The following is a 26,339-nucleotide window of genomic DNA, read 5'->3' on the forward strand; positions in this document are numbered from 1 at the left end:
CCAAGCTGTGTTCAGTTGATGGATGTCATCAACAAAAGTAACCTCTGTATATTCCGAAAAATGATCTCTATCATCCGATATCAGTGATGTATACAACAGAAGCAAATAAAACTCAAAAACCTCATAAGCCAAAATTAGTTCTGTGTGCTAAAAAGCAAGCAACAGTGACAAACTGTAAAGTCAAGTCATGCTATGCCGTGATGTTGTACAAAGGCTAATTGTCTGAATTTGAACTTAGAACAACGTCTTCTAGTGCTGTCTTTTAGGTTGGGGCTTTCAAAGTACCATATTTTCAATATTCCTCATATGAAAAATGCACTACATGATTTATTACTTCAAAATGAATATTTTATTCTTACCGCAAACTATGCAAGGTATTTTAAATGTAATCTATGAAACAGAAGTGGCTATTGACAGTTTGAGAGAAGAAGCATGGCACAGGATTTTTGTCTACTGTGTTCTGCTATTAGCCCTCATCTTCTCGTGCATCGGGACCACTGATTCTCAGAAGTTGGACTTCCCTCCTATTAAAATGTTCGTTTCACCTGAAGAAGAGGAATAACAACAGTTGTCATTGTCTAGCACAAGCCATTGCGATAGCAATCTACTTCTATTTATTCCAACATCTCACACTTTCAGAAGCAATTCATATCTACAAGGGGATTGTTATACAGGAGAGACCAGGAGTCCTGGAACGATTTTTCAACATGCCAAACTTCTGCTCCTGAGTAGAGGAGGAATTGGGAACTCCAATCAAGAACAGAGTTGAATGACTCTATGCTTACCTGGCCCTTTGAAAATGTATCTGAGACACTCTAATTTCAATTGAGATTTGACCAAGTAATATTTTAACTATAAAAATAAAAGATAAGAATACATAAAAGAGTAATATCCTCAGAGATAATAGGAATTTAAAAATTAATAACTAGAACATTTTACAATTGTGTGGATCATGTTTCTCCTGGTGTTGTCCAAAGCATTGAAACAATAACTTATTATATCACTGAAAAAATCCAACTCAGTCATAAATTTTGGATTTTTAAAATTTTTATTATTATTATTTTAATCATTTTATTGGGGACTCATACAGCTCTTATCACAATCCTTCCATCCATTTGTCAAGCACATTTGTACATTTGTTGCCATTATCCTTTTCAAAACATTTCCTTTTTACTTGAGCCCTTGGTATCAGCTCCTCATTTTTCCCTCCCTCCCTCATGCACCCTTAATAATTTCTAAATTATTATTATTTTTTCATGTCTTACACTGACCATGTCTCCCTTCACCCCTTGGAGGGCCTTGTATGTAAAACAGTGTGATCAGATCCCCCTTTTCCCCCTCACCTTCCCCTTCCCCTGCTGGTTTGGCTACTCTCAAAATTGGTCCTGAGGGGTTTATATGTCCTGGATCCAGGATACATAAAGTTTCTTTTGTATTTCAAGACTCAATAATATCAATTAGCTTAGTGGTGTACCCCAACCTATTGGTTTATAATTTGCAGTGAGCTAAGGCATGTGGTTTCTGCTTGTCTTATTTGTGCTCATGCATATTACTGGTCAGATGGCAGCTTGCCTGCTAAGGGTTGGGATCCAAACATTTGCCTGCTTAGTGATTGGCTGGTCTGACTCCACAATTCATATCTCTAGCATGAAGCAACTCACAGAGTGAATCGATAATAGAAATAGCCTCAATAACCAGGCCCTATTTACACCATGTTTACTTCTGTTTGTTTACAAAAAAACAAGTAACAACATTAAACTTAGATTGAATAGGCAGATTAAATGAGACTGTAGGTAATTCCTTATTCTACAGGCAGAATATTCCTTAGACTTGAGGATGGCTAAACTTGATCTTATGTACTCTGGATGTTCACTCAGGAGGAACTGCCCCTGAAGAAAGACAGCATGCTTACTAAAGTAGAGGGTCAGCAAAATAGAGACAATGGATTGACACAGTGGCTGCAACAAGGGCATAAACATAGCAAAGAGGATGTGGATGGCACAGTCCTAGCCAGGGCTTCATTCGATTGTGCCTAGGCCCACTCTGAGTTAGAACCATCTCCATGGTACCTAAATGCAAAAACATAGATGGGAAGAATGCCTAACTTTTCTTCAGTCTATCACAATATACTCTATCACAATAATGTAAGTCTGACATAGATCATATGTATATACAGTCCACTTTGTAGGCAGATAATTGAGTTTGCATTTCTCTTAAACAGTGCATGCAGGATTTAGAGAGAATCTTCACATTGTAAGTCACAAAAAGAGACTTAAATTAAGTGTATATTTAAAATAGTTATGATTGTAATGGATTAAAGAATATGTTTTATTTTTATGTGAGTACCTCTTTCATCTGAAGTTCCACATAGAAAATAGACAAAAATTTCTAATATGTTAGCTTTGGGTCAAAAGTGAAAAATATCAACTGAAGTTACATAATTAAAAAAAATTAATGATAATAAGAACATATTAGCTCCTGTTATATACTTTTAAAAATAAGCATTGTTTTATACATATGTAGTTCCTGGATGGTATAAATGATTGTTTCCTTCAGCTACTAACCAAAAGGCTATAACAGGCCCCCATAGGGATGGAAACCTTAACCAGGCTCATCTTCTTTAAGGAAACCAAGAAGTTTTGTAGCAAATTTACCCTGCGATTGTACATTAGATCCAGGAGGACCCACAGGGGAATTCTAGTCAACCTACAAAAGTTATATCACTTCAATGCTTTTTAAATTATCCTAAAACATAAGAAGAGAAAGAACGCATTTGAGTTCTTTCTCTAAATTTGGTATAACATAGGTCCAACCTTATTAAAAAACAAATTTGCATGTGCACGCACACTCACAACTACAAACAAAACTCACTTAGGGACATCAGTGCAAGCACTTCTCTGCGTGGGTTGCTATAGAATTGAGAAGAGAAACATCAAAGTAGAGTAGATCTAAGACTATCCACTTAAATACTGTTGATTTCTAAATCAATGCAATCAATGATAAATTAGAGAGGAGAAATGAATTCCATTTACTCCAGGCATAATACTCAGACTATATACCATTTGGGGTAATAGATTCTATAGGGTCACCAGGAGTCAGAGTTGACTCAATGGCAGTGATTTGGGGTTTTGGTTTTATTCTCAGGATTTAAAAAAGAACTGAAAATCATCTTGAATTCTACTGAATAGAGTATTGTTGGTAGGGCTCACATTTACTCACTCACTGCCATCAAGTCAATGGAAATTCATAGTGACCTAATGGGGCAGGGAAATCCTGCCCCTCTGGGTTTCTGAGACTGTAACTCTTTACAGAATTGCAAAACCCCATCTCTCTCCCTCCGCGTGGCTGGTGGTTTCAAACTGCCAACTCTGTGGTTAGCAGGCCAACAGCTAACTGCTCTACAACCAGGGCCCCTTGTGGGTAGTGGTATTGGGTTTATAGCTGTAAATGCCTTTTGTTGGGGGATGGGGTAGGATAGAGAAATGACTCAGTGTACTTCTTTTATTAGCAATTATTGTTTCTGTTATGAGAATGGGAGAACATGTGGATCTAAAACGTGCCCAGGCAATAGTTCCCATTCTTCTGGTCATTCTTCTGACACTCCTGAACTCAGGAACCTGCACGTAGTGTAAGAAAGTTGCTAAAAAGAGATATGTGCCCACTGCCTTAATCCTCTCCCTGAAACTTACTTTAAATTGAGGGCTTTAATGATATATATATAATTTTATTTCTTTTGTATAAAATAAAAATAGCAGTTTAGCAAATGAGCCTTTTTGTAACCAAGAGCATTGTATTGCTATGGAGACGTGATCCCCAGTGGAAGTCACAATGCTTACCTTGACACAGGGTGATAGGCCACGTTGGCACATAGGTAAGGTCTCCAGAGATCATGAGCAGAAACCTGAACTTCAACTTAATGCAGCCTAGTAATGAGATTACATCATGATTTCCCTTGCAGTCAACCTGGAAAGTCAGGAACTCATATAAGGACTGTTATTTTTTCATAGGAACATAATCTAATAATACATTTAAAAAGCAGGATGAAAGAACTGGAGAGAAAATAATCCTTGCCAAAGGTTTAAAATGGCATCGAATTCATAAATTTGCATAGGGTTTGCCTTAATTTTCCACAAGCACCCAAAACCCAATTCGCTGCCATTGAATAGATGATGATTCATATAGGCAGGACAGAATTTCCCATGTGCTTCCAAGACTGGAACTCTTCATGAAAATAGAAAACTTTGTCTTTCTCCTGGGGAGCAGCTAAGGGTTTGAAACTGCTGATCTTGCCATTCGTCCACCCAACGCTTACCACTGCTCACGCTGGGCTCCTTTCACAGGCACCGGCTGTTCCCAAACAGAAAGGACATAAACTCATCCATGCCTTTCAGAAAAGGTAGCCGAGAACTGCTTAAAATCGTATTCCTCCATCTCTTGTAAGCTTTATCTTAATAAAGGAAATCCTTTAAAAAAATGTTTCCATGCATAGACATGATTGATCGTTTGGAGGACATTAGGAGGATGAAGAATTTGAAAGGTAAGTTAAAAATAATCTATTCTGGTTCCTAAGAAAAGACTTTTTCTACTCAGCCTTTCCCTATTCTCCTTGCTTTAATTTGATAATTTGCATCACTACTTGTGGATAGACTGAGACATCATCCCTCTGACCCTTCCGTCCTTCAGTTATGTAATGGTAATAAATCAAAGGTGCTTCTAAGGATCACCTAATCTACTTGTCTTATTTTGAACTACACTTCTGAAAAAACACAACCCTCATCTTCAGTTTTAAGTGGTTTGTCTAATTAAAACACATTTACATACATACCAAATTAATTGAAAACTGAAGTTATTTGTCTGAATAACTAAAATGTAACAGTGAAATCCAACCAATTACTTTTGTGTCAGAATCACCTGAACCAGTAACTCTCAATCCTGGTTGCTCATAGTTGTTTTCTGAATTGTAATCATTAATTTTTATGTGTCGACTTTATGAAGCTGTGGTTCACAGTTTTTAGACAAATAAAACCATAGTTAACTGTTGGAGTAGTTATGTGTGCTTCCCTAGAGTAATTACAAGTGATTAAATTAGTCAGCATAAGGAAAGCTGAATGCCTTCAATAATATGATGTAATGTAATCAATCAAACAAGCATCTCAAAGTCTTAAATAAGAGGGGAAAACATGGGGGTGGTAAGGATTCTCAATAGGGTATTCTGCCTCTAGACTATAAATACAAGTTTTGACAGAACAATTATCTCTTTCCCATCACCTGAACTATGGAGGTTGGTACATAGGCCTGAAAAAACCTCTGCTTTGTAGACAGACCTGAGGATTTTTACTGTCAGGCCTACACAATTGCATTAGTCAGTTTTAAAAATAAATCTCTCTCATGCTCTCTATCTCTCACTCTCACACTCATTATTTGTGTATCTCTAGAGACACTAAATATTGATTTTTGTTTTTCCTAAGGTGATAATCCCCTAATCTGTCCATTTGTTGTACTGTAGTGACTTGTGTGTCGCTGTGATGCTGGAGCTGTGCTACCAGTGTTTCTAGTACCAGCAATCCGCCCCTCCCCTCCTCACTCCCACCCTACCCCCACTAGAGACTAGATCAAGAACAGATCAGGAAAAAAAATAGAAAATCCAGTTTTGAAGGGTTGGCTTTCAGGAAGGTTTGCACTTCAATTTTAGAAATAAAATTCTCACAGACCAATAAACAAAATTATGATAAATGAATAAAGACTGAAATTGTCAAGGATTTCATTTTGCTTAGATCCATAATCAATGCTCATCATTGAATCAAGAAATTGAGAGATCAAATGACTTAATTTATTTGGTAAATATGCTATAAAAATCCTCTTTAGAGTGTCCAAGATGAAGGATGTTACTTCTAGGGCCAGGCTGTACATGACCCATGCCATGGTGTTTTCAATGGTCTCAGATGCATCCAAACACTGGGAAATTAACACGCAAAAACAAAGAAGAACCAATGCCTTTGAATCATTGGCAAAGAATATTGAAAGTCTCATGGGCTTCCAGAAGAACAAGTATATCAGTCTTGGAGGAACTATACCAGAATGGTCCTTAGCATCCAGAATGGCAAAACTTCATCTCACATGGTATGGACCCATTATCAGGAGAGACAAGTGTTTGTAAAATGACTTCATTCTGGATAAGGTAGAGAGTCAGTGGAGAAAAGACAAACCCTTGAGGAAATGGATTGACACAATGGCTGCAACTGTGTGCTCAAACATAACTAGAGTTAATTAAGATTGGCGCATGACTGAACACTGTTTCCTTCTGTCTTACACAAAGTCCCTATGTGTAGGAGCCAACTACATCCACCAGTTTTTCATGGTTAAAGGGAATTTCTAGTTAAACATATATTGTCAACCTCAACACAAAATAATGGATTTCCTATCATATATGACTTTGTGGGTGAATTGCAAAGAGTGATAGAGTCAGCTTAAGCCAATGACATCACTAGAGAGTTCAGGGGGCATGAACTGGACTCCCTAACACTGACCAAAGAGGAGTGGGACCAGTGTGGCCCAAGGATCCATTTGTAGGAGAACCTTTGCCCCGGGGGAAGACGCTGCCAAAACAATGGCATCACAATGGATGAAGTTGACATCATCCTTCAACCAGTGGGGTCACTTGTCACCACCACCTCCCTACCCCTCAGCCCACACTCAGTGTGTTAATTCATTACCAATCATAATGAGGTTGAGCGATCAAAGGCTACACCATTGGCTGGAGAAGATGGTTTGGGCTTGGCCAAATGGAGAGGGGAAGAGGTGGGACCAGGCCCCGCTGCCCACCACGTAGGGTATTTGACTGTCCGTGCTCACAGGGAGGGAGATTTGTTTGGACACCACAAGTGAGCACATGGGGACACTAACCCTAGCAATGCTACTGGTTTGAACCATTCTTGTTGTTATTATGTTAACCAATTTCTTCATTCTTAAGAGTTTATTTTACTTTAATTCAAAATATTTTTATAAATGTAAAAAAGGACCTCTGTGTGTATGTGTGTGTTTGAAAGTTAAAACAGATTCAGAGACTCAAAGGTCTTTTTCTCTTTTAAAGACCAAAGTTCCATGAACTATGCCATTAATTAATTTTTTCCTCTATTTTGTACAGAATATAAAACATGGAAAGAATCTTTATCTATTTGAATATTTTGTTTTGTTTTGTTTTCCAAAGATTTCTGTAAATTAGATCAGCTTCTTTTTTGTTGTTCATTACATACTGGAAAGGATTCTCCAGAAAACCTTAGAGGAGACCTTTATCTATAAATATGTGTAGTTCTGTAAATATAGAAATAGTTATTTTAAAGGATAAGCTCATACAGTGATAAAAACAAACACCGCCATGGAGTCCATACTGATTCACAGTGACCCTTTAAACAGGGTAGAACTGCCTTTGTGAGTTTCCAAGACTGACTTTTGACAGAAGTATAAAGCCCATTCCCTCATGGAGCCTCTCACTGGTGGTTTTGAACTGCCAACTTTGAGTTAAGCAGTCCAAAGTGTGACCACTACACCACCAGGGATGCTCTTATATGTGGGGGTAGCCAGCACCCCACAACTAATTACAGATTTGATAGGCACAATTGTATGTTTAAGATATGTAAAGATTATAGTAAAGTCATAGAGAGATGGGAGAGAGAACAAAATAAAGAAGTCAGACACATTTCATGGTAGCATGTTCACTTCCTGGATGGCCATGATCTCACCAGCGAGGCCTATGCACAGTGCAGGCAGAGAGTGCAGGAGGAGGATTTATTACTAACCAAGGCTTATATATCTTGGGGGGCATAAAAGCTTTCTGATTATAGATAACAATCGACGTCATGGGTTGTAACAGGCAATACAAGCAATAGGAGGGGAATGTCCTAGGGGTGTACATGCAAAAGCAAAGGGAGGGGTTAGGGGTACATATGTGGCAAGATGGGTGGGCCCTAGACTCAATGACCTTAGTCATCCTTTAGTGGTCCCGGGCTTGCCTTTGGGCTCTCCTTCAAAGGAACAATATCAGAAGGGAGTGGGCCCTACTTAGGGTGAGTCAGACTGTACAGTCTGGTTGCTCTAGATACCCTTAAGGAGAATAATGGCTGACCTACATTTACCATGCGTAGCAAGCAGCGTCTTGAGTTTGGCATATGTTTGAGAGAGGCTACTTGGGAGAAATCTTTCTGTTTCCCACAACTATACAATCATGAGGACTGGTACACTCAATATTATCAGGATGAAGACTTAGGCAGGGTTTCTTTTCCTACAGAAAATCTCAGGTTTTGCTTTTAATGAAATCAAGTCAATAAGATCCACACACATGATGAAGGTTAATTCTTTTTTATTACAGTGAGCTTAATGTAGATATTAAACATCACTACAAAATCCTTCCAAAGCAAGTCCTAGATCAGTATTTGATTAAATACAATTAAATACTATTGCTTAGCATCCATACAGTAATTTTGGAAACCCAGGGGCAGTTCTACCCCCTTACTATGAGTGACTATGAGTTGATGGCAATAGGTTTCTTGGTTTGTTATAAGTGTATGAGCAAATCCTTTAAGATGTCTCACTTAACTGACACATAAGACTAACCATCATACATAATAAGTTTTTGCTAAGTACAAAGACATCCCTTAGAGCCCAGAAATTTCCCTCTATTGAGCCCAGTAAGAGACGAGCAGGTCTTTATCATCTTTTTCCTCCCACAGGATTGAACACAGCATGTCAAGACTGATTTCCACCTGGGAACATAGTAGTAAAAGAAAGCCTTCTACAGGTGCCTACCTTTAGAGAATGGGTGGTGTCCTGGTTTTCAAGTCCATTTGAATGAGGGAGGCATTGGATGTATTAGAGAGGCATATCTGGGTAGGACTATTGTATATTGGGAGGAAGAAGAAATCACTAATGTTAAAAATATTGCAATTGTGAACTAAATGAATAAGATTAATGTCTCGAGAAGTGGAGAAACTTTATTTTAGAGCAAATGTTTTTCAGTGCCTTTGAGGATAGCTGAAGATCGTGGTTGAAGAAGCGACGTGCTGTCACTCGATTTTGGAGTCTCTGGACATGAAAAAGGTGAACATGCTTTCCCACTAACCAAATGTTGGGAAGAGTGATCCCATCCAGAAGTTCCTAGGAAGAAAGGTCTGGACATTTGTTCCCCCAAAACATTGCCGTTGAAAACTATGATGCGCAGCTCTGATCTTACATGCATGAGGTTGCCCTGAACTGGAATCAACTTGGCAGTGATGGATAACTCCACTTTGTTTGTAGTTTTCCCTAAGAAGCATAAGAAACTACTAAAATGCAAAGAGAGAGAGAGAGAGAGAGAGAGAGAGAGAGAGAGAGAGAGAGAGAGAGAGAGGGAATGCATAATATAATACTAATAGTGAAAGTAGAAAATGAAGAACCTTTGAGGGTATATTGAATATAGAAAAAAATTGCAAAGAGGAGATGTCACAGATAGAAAATAGTCTAAGCATAAGATATTAGTATATTTATATCTAAGCATGAGACCTTAGTACATTTATGCTTCAGAGGCACATGCCTCCAAGGGAATGATAAATAGATTATTAATTAGATTTATCATCATTCAGCCCATTCTTTAACGGACCAGGTGCACTAGGTGGTATGTTGAAACTCTACTACTCTTAGGGATGGATAACTACAGGGATCTTTCAATGCAGCCTTTATTCATCCCATCAGGGTTTAGACTAACATTATGAATATTGATAATAGTGGGGTTGGCTTGAACTCACGACAGTCCCACATATGATACAACAAAACTCTTCCTGGTCATGAGCCATCTTCATTATGATTGGTATGCTTGAGTCTGTTGTTACAGTCACTGAATATTTCTTGAGCCTTTGAAACCAGAGGGTTCATATTCCAGCACCATGTCTGATAGTATTCTGTTGTAATCTGTAAGGCTAACAATGGCCAACTTCCAGACCTACATCAACCAGATCTTGTCTTAGTTTAGAAGCACTGGAGAAACATGTACATCATAGGTGGCCCTGGTGGTATTTGAAACACTGGTGACAAAACTTCCAGCATCAACATGAAAATAAGTTCAGTAGGAGGACAAATCCGGCTAGAATGGAGTATGTACATTGGTACAGATAAGCGCTCTCCACACACGGAATCCAGGACAGATAACCCCCAGAAACAGTAGCGGGAGCAGTGATACGATGAGGGGAAGGGAAAAGTGGGAGAGAAACCGGGAACCAATCGCAAGGGTCAAGGTATAACCCTCCCCAAGGGGGACAAATAACAGAAACAGGGGTGAGGGGAGACAGTGAACATTGTAAGATATGAAAATAGCAATAATGATATCATTTTCAAGGGTTCCTAAAGGTGGGAGGGAGGGAGGGAAGAAAAGAGGAGCTGATACCAAGGGCTCAAGTTGAAAGAAAATGTTTTGAAAATGATGATGACAACAGATGTACAAGTGTGCTTGATGTATGGATTGTTACATGGATTGTTATATGATGTATGGGTTGTTATATACTTACTTATGGGTGGAGGTTATGTATGCCTATCTAAGTACTTAACAGTGTCTGAAATAGATTCATTCCAATACAAATGATGAAGAAGAACGGCGAATATCAATATGTCAATGGGGGTAGAAGGGGGGGCTGAAAGATAACTGAATGTAAAAAGGAATTAATGGGTGAAATCTGACTGCCCAGACAATTATTTGAAATAGTTCACTTGATATGGAAAAATTCAGTCACAGGTCAGCATAAAACAAAACAAAGTACAATCTAGTATAAAAAGTGAAGCAATTTTGTTTTCTGTCATCTATATTAAAAAGCAAACCTATATATTTTCACATTTTATTCATATATTGCATCGCATATTATGATCTAGCCAAGGCTGCTTTGAATGGTTTTGTATAAGTAAAAATTATTAATCTTTCACTCTTTGTCATTTTGAGATATGTGTAAAACATTTAAGCAATGTGCATATTAATTTCTCATGTGATATCATTTTAATAAAAAAATATTGAGGATCTCATCCGAAAACCAAACCTATTTCCACTGATTCAGTTCCAACTAATGGCAAACAGACAGGGTTCTGAGGCAAGCTTTGCCATTAGGAGCTCAGATCATGCCCCACTACGCCATTAGGGCTCCGGTGAGGTGATACCCTCAACGTCCTCCTGCGGAGTATGAGTAAGGTGACCAGATTTTAACAATGGTATAGTGGGACACCATTAATGGGGGATGCAGGGGGGAGTGTTCTTGATTAAAAATTTGGTCTATATAGAACAACAAAAATTTTCATAGAACACAAAATAGTATTGTAATATATATTTTTAAATTTCAACATAAGTACAATATACAAATATAATACATTAAAATTATGTGTAGTATTTTATTCTTTGGCATATTTCTCATTTGAGTGAACTTTTTTAGTGGATTGCTGTTTTGCTTAAAAGGTCATGAAAATTTTCACAAGAATTTGTTAAATTATATTTCACACATAAAATTGCTTTCAAAGTCTCAACAATTAATTGTGATTTTTCTGATGTCCACACTTTATTTACCGAAGAAAAAATGCATTTAGTAGTAGCATTAGTTCCTGGTAAGGACAGTGCATATTCTACAATTTTTAGTGCATTATTGTATGGAACAAAATGATGAAATGATTAAATATTTCTAACCATTTGTTCTCTATTGTGATTTTTGCTGATGTCCAAGATTTAACCTTTTCCATTCGTCAGTTGATGGAAATTTGGGTTGCTTCCAACTCCTTGCAATTGTGAACTGTGCGGCAATGAACATTGGAGCACAGATGTCTGGCCTTGGTTTGTTTCTTGCCACTTCTGAGTATATGCCCAGTTCGGGGATTTCTGGGTTGTATGGTAACTCAATTTCCATCTGTTTTAGATATCGCGAGATCAATTTCCATAGTGGTCATACATACTTACAAGTCCACTGCAATGGATGAGAGTCCTGTCTTCCCACAGCCCCTCCAACACTTGTTGCTTTCTGATTTTTTGAATTGGACTACCTTTGAGGGAGTTAGGTGGTACCTCATTATTGTTTTAATTCACATTTCTCTATTGCTAAAGATCGGAAACATTTTCTTATATGTTTGTTGGCCATTCGGATTTCTGCCCCTGTGAAACTTCTGTTCAGGTCCTTTGTCCACCTCTCAAGTGGGTAATCAGTTTTGTTTTTTTTTTGAAAGGTAGCAGAGTGTTGTAGATTTTAGCAATAAGGCCTTTGATGTGTCATTAATAAAGAGATTTCCCAGTCAGTGGACTCTCTTATTACTCTTAGTGAATTCTTTCAATGTACACAGGTGTTTTATCTTCAGTATATCCCATTTGTCAATTTGTGACTCTGTGTTTGTGTCCTTCCCTATTTCTGATAGTCTATGCATTCCCTGTGGCAAAGTTCTCAAGTTGGTCCCAATTCCCTCACTGATGGTCCTAATAGTTTGGGTTTAAATCCAAGGTCTGTGATCCACCTTGAGTTTACTCTTGTGCATTGGGGGAGATAAGGGTCTTGCTTCATTTTCCTGCAGGTAAATGTACATTTTTTCCACCACCACTTGTTAAAGAGGGCATCTGCTTCACATTTGATATTTTTGGGGCCCTTATCAAAGATCAGCTGTCTGTATGCTGATGATTTTATTTCTGGGTTTCAGTTCTTTTCTATTGATCTGAGTATCTGTCATTGTACCACTACCATGCGGTTTTGTCAACTGTGGCTGCATAGTATGTGCTAAAGTCAGGTAAAGCAAGCCCTCCCACGGTGTCCTTCTTCTTGAGGAATTCTCTGCTAATTCTGGGCTTCTTCCCTCTCCATATGAAGTTGGTAATCAGTTTTTCCATTTCTTTGAAGAAAGATGAGGGTAATTGTATCGGGATTACATTAAACTTATATTGTGCCTTTGGCAGAACTGACATCTTGACTATATTGAGTATTCCAATCCATGAGCATCGGATAGTCTTCCATTTGTTGAGGTCGCTCTTGGTTTCTTGTAAGAGTGTTCTGTAGTTTTCCCCATATAGATCTTTTGTTCTTTTAGTCAGGTGAATCCCTCAATATTTCAATTTGTATTTGGCTATTGTGAAGGGTACCGCCTTTTTGATCTCTTCTTCTCTGGTCTTATCCAATGTTTATATCAGTCCGATGGACTTCTGCTTGTTGATCTTGTATCCTGCCACTCTGCCACAATCTTCTATAGCTTCCAGTACTCTCCTTGTGGAACTTTTTGGATTTTCCATATATAAAATCATATCATCTGCAAATAACGATAGTTTCACCTCTTCCATCCCCAGACGAATATCTTTGATGTCTCTTCTTTGATGTATGCTGTTAGCTAAAACTTCCAGCACGATATTAAATAAGAGTGGGGACAAAGGGCATCCTTGTCTGATCACCTTTTTCAGTGGGATTGTGTTAGTCTTTTCTCCATTGACTACCACGTTGGCTGTTGGTTTTTCATATATAGCTTGTATTGTCTTGAGGAACTTTCCTTCCATTCCTATTTTCTCAAGTGTCTTAAACAAGAATTGGTGTTGGATGTTGTCAAATGCTTTTTCTGCATCTATCGATATTATCATGTGGTTCTTATAGTTTTTCATGTCAATGTGGTGAATGATACTAATGGTCTTTCATATGTTGAACCATCCCTGCATCCCTGGTATGAATCCCACTTGGTCATGGCAAATTATTTGTTTTATATACTTTTGTATTCTGTTGGCTAGTATTTTGTTAAGGGTTTTTTTTGCATCAATGTTCATTAGGGATAATGGTCTGTAGTTCTCGATTCTTGTGGGATCCTTGCCCAGTTTTCATATCAAAGTTATACTAGCTTCATAGAAAGAGTTCAGGAAATTTGCCATCTTTTGCTATGTTCTGGAAGGGTTTGTATAGAATTGGTGTTAGTTCTTCCCTAAGTGCTTAGTAGAATTATCCAGTGACACCATCTTGTCGAGGAGATTTTTTGTTGGTAATCCCTTGATAACCTTGTCTATTTCTTCTATTGCTATGGATCTGTTGAGATTCTTGACATCCATCGAAGATAGTCTAGGGAGGGATTGGTTTTCCAAGAATTTGTCCATGTCTTCCAAATTGTTGAATTCATTGGAGTACAATCCTTCATATTACTATGTAACTATCCTTTTCATTTCATTAGGGTCTGTTGTAATGTCCCCTCTTTCATTCCTTATTGTTGCTATTGAAATTTGTTCTCTCTTTTCTTTGGTTTTATTTGCCAGTGGTCTGTTGATTCTGGTTATCCTTTCAACAAACCAACTTTTAGTAGTATTAATTTTTCCATAGTTTTCTTATTTTCCCTCTCCTGAATCTCAGCCCTGATTTTTATAATTTCTTTTCTTTTGCTATTAGTAGGATTGTCAAACTGACTCTGCTCTAGTTGTTGTAAATATTGTGCCAACATATCAATCATGAGTCTCTCTTCCTTTCCCAGGTGTGCATGTATTGCTATCAAACTTCCTCTGACCACTGCCTTTGCTGAGTTCCATAAGTTTTGGTATCTTGTGTGCTCATTCTCGTTGGTTTCTAGAAAATTCCTAATATCATCTCTGATCTGCACCAGTACACACTCCTTTTGCAGCAGAGAGTTATTCATCCTCCAATTGTTGGCTCTTGTTCACATTGTCTTCCTTTTGTTTATTTCTAGCCTTATGGCACAGTGGTCAGAGAGAGAGGTCTGTATGATTTCAATATGCTTAAATTTATGTAGAATCGCCTTATGTCCCAGTATGTGTTCTATCTTCAAATATGCATCATGAAGGCTTGAAAAGAATGTGAATTTTTTGGTTTGGATGAAAAGCTCTGTAGATATCTATCAGGTCAAATTGTCTAATTGTGGTGATTAGATCTCTAGCCTCCTAGTTCCGTTTCTTTCCCTGTGATCAATCTTTCGCAGAGAGTGGTGTATTGAAGTCACCACTATAATAGTTGAGGCTGTAATTTCTTTGTTCAACTTTTGGAGTGTTTGTTTGATGTATTCAGCGGGTCTCTCATTCAGGGAATAAATATTTACAATGCTTAGTGGTTCTTTGATTACCATTCCCTTGATCATCATATAGTGTCCCTCCTTATCTCTTCTTATGGTTTGCACTTTGAGGTCAATTTTAACCGAGATTAGGGTTGCAACCCCTGCTTTTTTGAATTGCTGTTTGCTTGGTATGACTTCTCCAGCCTTTGATTCTCAGCCTATTTTTGTCTGTAGCCTTGAGATGTGTCTCCTGTTGGCAACAGATTAATGGGTTGTGTTTTCTAAGGCAGTCTGCTAATCTCAGTCTTTTAATGCCTGAGTTCAGGCCATTGATATTCAGGGCTATTATCTCCATCTGCAGACTCTGTGATGTCATCTTATACCTTTTGTGTTGGGTGTTTTCCTACTTTCCTTTCTCATTAGTGTGTTGTTCGTGTGTGTCTGTGTATCATTTTGGACTTCTTTCCATCCTTAAGCCAATGCTTTCTTGGGGTCTGTTTTCTCTTTGTTGTTCTCTGGATAAGGTTGTTCTATGTGGTGGTCTCTTATTTATGCTTTGTGAGTGTTGTTCTTCTGCCTATACTGGGTCAGCAAGGATCTTTTGTAGGGCTGGGTTTCATCTAACGTATTCTTTGAGTTTTTCCTTGTCTGGGAAGACTCTTACTTCTCCATCTATCTTGATCAATAATTTGGCTGGGTAGGGTATTCTTGGGTTTGCCTTGCTTTCCTTCAATTTTTGGATATGTTACTCCACTCTCTCCTCTTCATAGTTTATGCTGATGTGTCTTAGCATATTCTTATTTGGGAACCTTTACATGTAGTTGCTTGTTTTTCCCTAACTGCTCTCATGATGTTCTCCTTTTCCTCAAAGTTGGGTAGTTTCACTACTGTGCCTTGGTGACTTCTTCTTGGGATTCAGTCTAGCTGGTGTTCTTTCAGCCTCCTGAATGGTTGCCTGGTTTTCATTCATTAAGCTGGTGAAGTTTTCCTCCAAGAATTCTCTCACTATTGTTGCAGATGTCTTCTTTGTTGTGTCTCCCTCCAGTAAGCCAATAATTCTAATGTTGTTCCACTTCATAGCATCAGACATAGCTCTTAGGTTTTCATCAGCTTCTCTGATGATCTGATTAGATTTTTGTTCACATTTGTTGTTTTGATTAAGGTTTATTAAATTTATAAAAAATATTATTTGTACCTCTTCTCGCTTTTCCTCCAAAATTTGAGTTCATGTTGTTTACACAATATGCAATCATTTTATGTTTTAAATTGTTTTTTCCAAAATATTAATAATGTAACTGAAAATTATCTCAGAAGTTTCGCCAGGCACAGCAATGAAATAAAAAATTCTAATTTTTATTTTAGTTTCTGAATCAAAAATTCTAATAATAGTTGGAAATAACTTTATATCCTTATTATTAGATGCATCAGAATATATGGATATATATTTTTCTAGGTTTTTGCTAATTCTGAAAATGCAAATGGGGAAAGCACATTACACACAATTGCCTCGGATTTTGTTCTAGCACAGGCAAATTTTTTGTTGATTAACTTTTTGACAACTTGTGATGTACAGTCCATAGAGCTGAAGGAATGATTTTGATTAGTAGCATGAAAAAACATAAGTCCTTCTGCTAATGCTAATTTATTTTCTTCGTCTCCCTAAGCAGTTTTCAGGAAAAAAGTTCCTATATTTCGGAGGAAAATGTAGCAATATTTAAATATATTTCATGTTTCTGTGTTTCCAAGTGCTTTGAAATGTCATTCCTCCCGCCGTGTGAAATAGAAAATTCACCATTACATTTCTCACATTTTGCCATGTAATCGCTTTTGGTTTTTTTAATAAAAGGAAATTCACTTCTTAGATCATCATTGAATTTGCATCCTCTTTTCTTATTCATTATATTAAAAATATAAAAAATTATATTATAAATTATTGTATACATATTGCTTAAAAACACAGCAAGTAGGTACATAATTATATGAACACATTTTATTGTTAATGTATAAATTAAATTAATTTGATTGTTATAAAGTAGCTATATATTTAAAATTATTTTAATTTTAATCCTATATTTCTTTCTAAATAATAACAATACTGACCTGTATTATTTTTTCTCTGAATTTGCCATAACATAAGTTGTGTCACTTTCAAGACCGGTGCTTGCAGCCACTATAAAATATAAATAATACGAATACATCTGCTAAATTTAAGAAAATTTATGTATTTATGAAATAAATAAACAAATTGCTTACCTAAATTATCTGAATAGCTGATTTATTGGCATCATTTGTTTAACTTGCACTAGCACGCAGTAGGATGTGTATCATCTGAAAGACAGTTACAAAATGTTTTCGTCGTTGCCAATGCCAAAAAATGCCATTGTTCATTAAGTCCAAACAATGGTAGTTGAATTCTAACAATTGATAAACAATGCCAACTTTGATAAGTAGTTCTAGATAATAGATTCTCAACAATTATTTGTTACTATTAAAGTTTAACATTATAAAATTAACAAAAATAATATAAAACTCATATCCTGGCGAAATAGCCACATGGCAGCCGAAAACCATATAGTCACTTCCCGTTCTCCCGCCGTCCCCTAGCTTGTCGTGCATTCTTTTCAAAAATCGGGACTTCTTTAAAACGCCGTGGAACGCGGGACAAATTGTTCAAAAGCGGGACTGTCCCGCTTACGTCTGGTCACCTTAACTGCATGGGAGGATTTCAACCCCCCACCTTGGAGTTAGCAGTCACCACTTCCTCAACACCAACACTAGGCCTCTCTGGGTGAGCAGCTCATCAATGGAAGTTGTCAGTCACTGCTTCATTGTCGGTTCATTTGAGAGAAGTAAAATGTTTTCTTAAAATTATGTGATGTTGAATGTGTTCTCTGGATGAGTCCATACTGCAAGTTCTCCACTAGATGTCTCCAGAGGAAGACAAGTAAATTCTGAAAGTAAGAAACACTGCTAATAAGTGCCTAGCTTTACATTTCAAAAGTACCCAAATCAAGGGTACAAGTGACACATGACTTACATTAAGGGAGAGCCTGGTAGTGGTTACATGTTTGGCTGCTAACCCCAAACCAGCAGTTTTAAACCACCAGACTCCTCAAGAGAAAGAGGCAGCCTAGGACCCCCGGAAAGTAACTCTGACACCCACCAGGGCAGCTCTACCCTGTCCTATCAGGGCACTGTGCATGGGAATCGACCCATGGCAGTGAGTATTTTCGGTTGCACTGTGGAGGTGAGAGTGAAAGATGCACGTGATAGGCTAGTAAAGGAATTAAAAGTAGAAATGTATACAGGGAAAATGGCAGGAAAAACCACTCTTATCATAGATTTCCCATCTAAATGAACCAGCCCTAAAGTGATATCATTTAATGCTTGCTTTGGAGACGGTCCTCATGGTTTCTCAGAATATTATTTCTTTATCTTAGAGATGTTGGGTCAGTGTATGCCTGAAAGAACTATGAAGTTGGCTAGAGAAAATCTGTTGGTAAGAAACCAGGAGACAGACTGTGGGCACCTTCTGTGCCTTTGCTAATGCCTCCGGCACCAAGGTAGGAGCTTACATGTTGCCCGGTATCTTTAAATCTGCCTTGGCTATGGAATTATATGTTGTCTGCGTTTTTCAAAGAGTGTTCAGGAAATCACAAAATTTAAGTCTTGTTTAATTTGAATCTTTTACACGTTTGACTTAATTCAGCACAACGTAATGATTGTAAGAAAACCTTGTCGTTCTCTCAAAGAAACTGACGGCCACATCGCCAGGGCTCCTACCGTCTCGGGCACTAACAGGGATAGCTCTTTTCTGCTCTACAGCGTCGCTTGGAGTCAGCATTGACCCCAGGGAAGTGAGTGAAAAACCGCGTGTTTGCTGAACTAGAGGGGCAGTGAACACAAGAGGAAGACTCAAGGTGGATTGCGCAGTGGCTGCAACAATGGACTCAAGAACGATGGAGCGGCACAGGAGAATGCTGTCTTCAAGGAAGTGTGGTCTTGAGGACACGTGCACACTTTGTCAGTCAGCTCTATCACCCACATTGGATTAATGGACCAAACTCATTGCCATCAGGCTGATTCGGACTGATGGAAACCCCAGGTGTGTCAGAGTGGAACTTGGATCCCTAGGCTTCTAGCTGTTGTGATTGCCAGTCCTTACTTATGAGGCACCTCTGGTGGGTTGCAGCTTTCTGGTTCGTAGCTGATTGTGCCACCCAGTGACTCCTGTTTCACAAACAGGGCAGTGAGGAAACACAATGACCCTCAGAAGAGGCTTTCAAGTCCATGTGTGAAAAAAGAAGAGGCTTTCAAGACCACGTGGGGTTCAGAGACCATGATGGAAAGAACCCCTGTGATGCTTCAAAACCTAGGAAAGTCTCATTTTTCCAAACTGCTTTTGGCTTAGCCTCTGCAGGTTTATTGAATCCCTGTCCCCCATCCAGTGCTACACTGTGTGGAGCAAGTTTAAGGTTGGTTACAAACTGGTGACACTAGCATAATTCTGCAATGACTTCATGTTTCCAGAGGCTACAACGCTCTTTACAGATCCACTGGGTAATTCGTGAACTGCCAGTAAATTACCAGCCTGATTTCTAGAAACAAAAGTCTCTGTCTTTCGGGCACATCATTTTTCCCTTCCTTGGCAATAAACCAGTTCTTTTTCATGACTGACGCACTTCTTCGGGTCAGACACAGCAACCCTGAAAGTCAGACTTAATTACTAGGCTTTAATCTTCCTTCAGGCAGCTGGGGATCAGCGGATTGTGTGCCAAGCCAGGGCCAGGATGCTTTCATGAAGCAGAAGAATAGGCTTCTGTGTGGAGAGGGGAGGGGCCAAGAGGAAAGAGAGCGACCTTTGGTAAGTCCCTCGAAAGGAGAAAATTGTGTCCCTCTTAAGATGTATATTTTCTTCCCATTTTCTGGAACCCTCTCCATTCCTCACTCTACCCACATCTGTCAAGTGCAAGTCAAAGTTCAATGAACCTCCCTGAGACCAGGATACTGGCTACCACAGTTGCCTGAACTTTCATCCATTATTCAGCACATGACGTCCCACTTCTGCGCTTCCCTCGGCTCTTTTCCTTGCGATGAATCGGCCCCACAACTCACCGATGTCTAGCAGTTGGATGAAGATTGAAGTCCTTGTCATCAGGTCCTCGGTGGAAATCACGGATGACATTTTGTTATGGTTACCCCAAAGTTTCTCCTCCCCTGGAAAGTTTTCCAACCTTTAAATGTACAGGTAGGTTCTGTGCACAGCCTGGCCCATATGTTCAGCATTGTTCCTGGGTGGCATGACTGAACCTAAGAGTCAATCTGTGTTGAGGACTAGCAGGGGTTGCCTTCCGTGGAGCTTAGACCTAGATTCCCAAGCAGGGAGGATAAACTTCAGAGGTCATCATAGTTGAAATTTGACATGAAAGTTTAAGAACTCTTCACTTTTGTGTGAGCACGCAAAATGCCTTTGACTAAAAATAAACGCGCAAGGTCTGCCAGACAGGAGATTTTAAAAGTATCTCGAATATAGATAGAAGTTTGTCTATGCTGTACATTACATTCAACTCTCTATTTGCTTAGATCACTAATGGCGTGGGGATGAATGACACCCAGTGCTTGAGCCGGCACAAAAAGATGTTCACCAGAAACAACTGGGTTAAAAAAATGCTTTACCTGAATCAATACTATTTCAATTTATTGTAGGCATCCGGGACAAAGTCGTAGCATGTCAGGAAATGCTTGATTCTGCCTTTAACCCAATGCTCATAACTGAGTCTAAATAGAATCATTTGGTGGTGAATTCAAGAGATACTTTTTTCACTCTTGTAATAACATATCTAAGTCTGTCTCTATCTCAAGGAGACCTGGTAGTTTAATGGCTTATTTTCCAGTTGCAAACACAAAGGTCCGTTCAAATCCAGGTTCAATTCACCAAGAGTATCCCACAGTGAAAGAACCTGGGGCTCTGCCCCCGTGACACTCCCAGCCACGGGAAATGGAAAGGAGCAGCTGGCTCTGCGTCTTAGACAAGTGTCCCTCTGCCTTCCATCAAACCCATTGGAGTTCATAGATTTCAGCATTTGAGACATACTTGTAACTAGTCCCAGCTAATTACAAGTGAAAAGGGGGTTGTAACAATTATATATGGTGGTAATGTTGAAAAAAGTCTCTATTTTGAGTTTGATTTATTGTTCAGTGGTTTAGAAATCCTATAATGATTTTTTAAGGATAAGTCGTCTATCTTATATTTCTCGTTATTCTTGTTTCAGACTCAGAATGCTCCTATATACAACAGAAAGCAATGCTGCCTTTCATTCACACCGGCTGTTGAAATCTGCTTGGCAGCAATTGGCTTGGTTGCTTTGATATTCTATTTGATATTTATAAAATAGCTTCGATACTATTAGCTATGTTTTACTGCCATCAAACTGTTTCTTTTAATTTTTGCACAACATCGGCATTTTCAGTGACATAAAAATAATATTAAATGGTGAAATAAGACAAACAGGGAAATACAGATGGAGTTGGGCTTCTTTCATCCAGAGAGCTATAAGTGACAGGTCTTCTCCCACCAGGCTCAGGGGGAGAATATGCCAGTCACTCTTCCACTATGCGATATTCTCTCCAGCAATCCCTTCACAAGGTCCATTCACTTCCTACATTTTAATATCAAGGTGTTCACATTTAAAGGGGAGGGGCACTAAAAGAAATTTCAGAATTCCTTATTTCTTCATCATAAGTTCTTTTAATAAATTCAGAGTAACTTGGAGACTTATTTTAATGATCTAGGCAAAATCTCACAGCTCACAAATCTCAAGACTCCTGGCTCTGTGAGGCTTTCTTCCCGTCCAGTCCCGCCCTGAAAGCCCTTTCACTTCAACAATATGCAAAGTTCATGCAAATATTTTACATATCATCAGAAAAAAAGCGCCACGTTATGCCATTCTAGCGATGCACCATTAGTTCACAACTAGATGTCATTTGGGTTGCATGAAACATTTGGTGTGTGATTTGAATCCACCATCCACAACCGCTGGAAGAAAAAGTGTGGCAGTCTGCTTCCATAAAGATTTATGACCTTTGAAAATTCTATCCTACCAGGCTTGCTGAGTCAGCATTGACTCAAAAATAATGAATTTGGGTTTTACTCTAGGATAGTTTATAATGTGATCATTCAAGGAGATTTGAATAACTTGCTTATTTAAAGTGACAGTGCTAGTTGATGATTTCTACCATTCAGATTAATTTTATCCAAAGCTGCTGAATATATAACTAGGACCAGTGAGAGTGGCCATTTCCTTGGCTACAGGTGGTCTAGTTTAATGTTCAGAGACTTGAATTATTCTTGGAAAAAAGGATCATACCCCTGCGTTTGAATGTGTGCTTAATTAACCTCTTACATTTGGATTAGTAATAGTTGTTTCCAAAAAGCACTGCTTTGCCTGCACTTCTCAGCAGATGCCCTTCCCAGAGATTTTTCAGCACCGTGCGATATATGTAATGTAAAAATAAAGAAATGAAACATATGTCTGCTTTCTGTTTCAATTCAAGAGTTAGGGCAACTTGCCAAACGTCATTAATCTTAGCTCTATCCCCAGTACACTGCAAATGTGACTGCTGAGGATTGTTTTAAACACTTCACATTCAAGTTTTGTAAAAGAAACCCTACATTATCAATGAATAAGAAACCCTACATTTTCAATGAATAAAACTGGAATGTGAACATTCAACAAATCACGTATTCATATGATAAAAATGTTTATTCATATTGAGAAGAAAAAAGGGGCGCGCTAAGTTGAGTAAATGTAACTAGCCCCAGCAGACGGAGCGGGGCAGCTATGAGTTGCTGATGTTTCTTGGAGAGCGTTCAGATTCCCAGGTTGATACAGAGCTCCCTCCCACAGCTCTGACATGTATATAAACTCAGGTCTCCAAAGCCCACTGTCAGTTCTCTTCGTGGACTGAGTGCAACGGAGGGACTGAAAAAATGATTCCTTTCTTACCCATATTTTCCCTCCTCTTGCTGTTTGTGATTAACCCTGCAGATGCCAACGGTCATTATGACAAAATCTTGGCTCATAGTCGGATCAGGGGCCGGGATCAGGGGTAAGTCAAAATTAATTTTTCTCTTACCTTGTCCTATGTATGATTATCTCTAAAATGCCTCAGAACTCCTTATTTTAAAGTTCTTACAAAGGAATAAGTAAAAATTTAAAACAATGCATTACAAGACAATGAAGAGAAGATGAACATTCTATGACAAAGTGTATTTTAACTTTCAGAATCACTGTCAAAGTATTTTGTTACTCTTGCATTTTTATGAAATCTCACATGGTTTTAAAATAGCAAAATATAACAAGGCATTGTTTTGTGACTGTTATTTGTGTTGGCTATTTTCTTCCAGAAATCTGAAATGTCTGGAAGTATCAAAATTATATTATTAGTGATTACAGGCTATGCTTATGTGAACAGTTTGCAAACATCTTATGGATCGTGAAAGCAAACTTCCTGTTTACTTCATTTAAATTGTATATTAGAGTTTAGCAATGAATCCTTTAACTAGTTCTCCAAAGCATTTGATCTAAATCATTTTAAATTCTGCACCCCATAGAGTTCCCAAAAGGCAATTCATATGTTGTAGAAGCCAGCCAACTGCAGCTTAGCATTTTTAAATCATTATTTTAATGGACTTGACACTCTTCCCTGTCTCTGAGGGAGTTTCACAGTATACAAAGATCTCCCTTGCTCTGCAGTGAGGGTAAGGCAGGCTCCCATCTCTTGTCAAGAGAAAAATACATTAAGCTGTACCAGAGATCATTCTATTACTCACATTCAAAATTTTAATTTTGCTAATGGCAGACATATTGCTCACAAGTTCATTTTAGCCGTCACCAGGGATCCCTTGCTTCTGAGACTATTTACCAATTACAGAATCTGTGTATGTCTTTGTGCATGTGAACAATTTATGTCATTGCCTCTCCGACTTCTCGTTGTCCCAGGGAAACTGAAAGCCACTCTCCCTCTCAAAATGAGCAGATGTTTTCTTTAAAACACAGCGTCAATACCTAATCCGCTATTAGATATAATAAGCACAGGATCGGGTTAAATTTAATACAGCTTGGATATTCCCATTAAGCTAACTTTTGTCCCAATGGTATTTTATTCCCAGGGAAGTTAACTTTTTTCTCTTTCTCTCTCTTCCAAGGATTAGCTTTTCCGATGAATCAGCAGAATGGGACCAAGAAACAGGCTACAATCACATTTTTGAAAATCAAATCCACATGCTTCTTTCTTTCTTTTTTTTTAACCATCCCACATGAGCTATGAAAGACAACTCCTCATCCTTAGGACATTAACTCTCTTTCTTTGTCTCTCCCTCCAGCCCAAATGTCTGTGCCCTTCAGCAGATTTTAGGCACCAAAAAGAAGTACTTCAGCACCTGTAAGAACTGGTATCAAGGTGCCATCTGTGGAAAGAAAGCGTAAGTCTCACCTTTGTTATCATGTGCCAGTTTCAAGGTAACACGATCACTTATGTGTCTTTTCACGTGAAGACACGGCTTTCTTCCTGAGAATATTCTTCAAAATTGTGAGCCTCCCTGCCCCCCCCCCTTTTTTTAAAAAAAGAAAGGATCACACACATGAGGAAAGACATTCTGCCGGCATCTGCTGGCTGTTAGTCACGCAACTCAAATTCCCCCCTGAATGCATGTGTTCCTCGGGCCAAAGGGAGCAAATCACATGGGAATATGAGCTGACAAACAGCCAGAAGACGGCCTCTCCTTTATCAGTTAACTCTTTGGGTCTTGCTTGCCCTCTCTGATCTCGGGCAAGCCAAGCAACCCTTGTGCCTCAGTGTCCTCGTTTCCTTATAAATAAAGTAGATGCGGGGGAAAATGATCTGAAATAATCCATTTTGGGGTTCAACGTTGATATTTACCCCTGGCCATCTGGAAATTATCCCAATGGTTTCTGTTGGCTTCAGAGCTGCCATCAAAGCAGAAAGGACTAGAAAGGACTTATCCAGCGGCCCAGCCTTTAGCCAGCAGTTCCCCAGGCCCTCGGAGCAGTCATAGTGGAAGGCTACGCCTATGTTTAATATATCGATGCCTGAAGGAATGATAATGGTACATGAGGGTAAGCCGAGAAATCTTGCTACGAGGGTCCAGTTCACAGGTGTATGTGTTTATTCCAAACAAACCGTGTTTAAACATGTCTCTGTGGTTGGTGGACGGTTCTCTCAGTCACATGCCTGTCAATCTCATTAGGTGGCTTTCAAGACTAACCTGGAAAAGACCCAATCTAAATAGTGGCCTAGGAGGAGATCTGCTGGGCTACTTACATCCAAAGCAGAGAGATCACTCTCGTGTATAACTGTTCCTTTCCACTATCCATTTCCAAATAGTCTAGTGATGCTTAGATGGAAAATCCAGCACCCCTCTGGCAATGCCTCTGAAGCTGCTCCTCCTTCTCAACCCTGCTAAACCTTTACGTCTATGCATTTGCCTATTATATTTCTCAAGGACCCTGGATGATGGTGTGGACTATGCGCTAAGCTACTACCCACAGGGTCCACAGTGCCCACTGGCCCCTCTGTGGAAGAAAGATGAGCTTGTCTGCTCCAGAAGAGACTGAGTCTCCCAACCCCCCAGGGACAGTTCTCCTGTGTCCTGTGTGGACACGGTGCATCTGAATAGATTCAATGGCAGTGAGCTGAGCATTTCTAGATAGGAGCAATGGGATTATAACATTTTTGTGCTTTTGTGCTTGTGTGGTTTCACCCAACATACTGTTTTCTAGGATTATCTATGTTGGATCAGGTATCAAAACTGGATTTTTCTCAACAAACGAAAGCTCTTCCACTATCTGGTTAGAGCGTGTTTTGTTTATCCTGGCATCTGTGGGTAGGCTCATAGATTCTTTTTACTCTTTAGCAGAAGGTACTGGTGTAAAAGTCTTAAAATTATCTTTTGACTTGGACTTTCTTCCTGTAAACTACTAGACCCATGAGTCATTCACACAATTACAGTTTTAGTCAGTGGCTACAATGAGCCAGCCCATGCTTCAGGCCAGGCCCCAGTTGGCAACTTCAAAGCTTTGAGTTCTTTCCATTTGTTCGTTAGATTTGTGGAGAGCATGAGGCAAAGTTTGAATTGCAGACTAACTAGATAAGAAAGACCTGCTCTCTAAAATATTTCGAGGGGAAATTTTTTTTATTGCGTTCTGTCTGGAAGTTAGTGAAGTGTGATATAATCTTACTTAAACCAATTAAGTATTTTTGAGATGCTACGACTTGTACAAAGCATACGCCAAGATTCTTTCTGGATTTATTTT

At 38.8% G+C, this 26,339-nt stretch overlaps 1 protein-coding gene and 1 long non-coding RNA gene across 15 annotated transcripts in view; one reads left to right on the forward strand and one right to left on the reverse strand.

The window, feature by feature from the left end:
• Positions 1 to 390: 390 nt before the first annotated feature.
• LOC142461216 (uncharacterized) lies at positions 391 to 24,601 on the reverse strand. The gene is made up of 6 exons (XR_012786858.1): positions 24,499 to 24,601; positions 17,257 to 17,331; positions 17,104 to 17,173; positions 8,803 to 8,889; positions 3,837 to 3,963; positions 391 to 545 (listed from the first exon to the last, which is right to left on the reverse strand). It is a non-coding gene; the product is annotated as an uncharacterized LOC142461216 (long non-coding RNA).
• The window catches only part of POSTN (periostin), a 38,635-nt gene continuing 35,197 nt past the window's right edge, over positions 22,902 to 26,339 (forward strand). For 4 of the 14 annotated variants that reach the window (XM_075562903.1, XM_075562905.1, XM_075562909.1 and 1 more), the window contains exons 1-2: positions 22,903 to 23,112; positions 24,389 to 24,487. In XM_075562903.1, coding sequence (XP_075419018.1) covers positions 22,994 to 23,112; positions 24,389 to 24,487 — 218 coding nt within the window. In that variant the 5' untranslated portion in view covers positions 22,903 to 22,993. Of the gene's footprint in view, positions 23,113 to 24,388; positions 24,488 to 26,339 lie in introns of all 14 variants that reach the window. The other 10 variants (XM_075562906.1, XM_075562913.1, XM_075562914.1 and 7 more) reach the window with 5 other exon arrangements.

This window comes from Tenrec ecaudatus, chromosome 11 (genome assembly GCF_050624435.1).
Source record: "Tenrec ecaudatus isolate mTenEca1 chromosome 11, mTenEca1.hap1, whole genome shotgun sequence".
Lineage (NCBI taxonomy): Eukaryota > Metazoa > Chordata > Mammalia > Afrosoricida > Tenrecidae > Tenrec > Tenrec ecaudatus.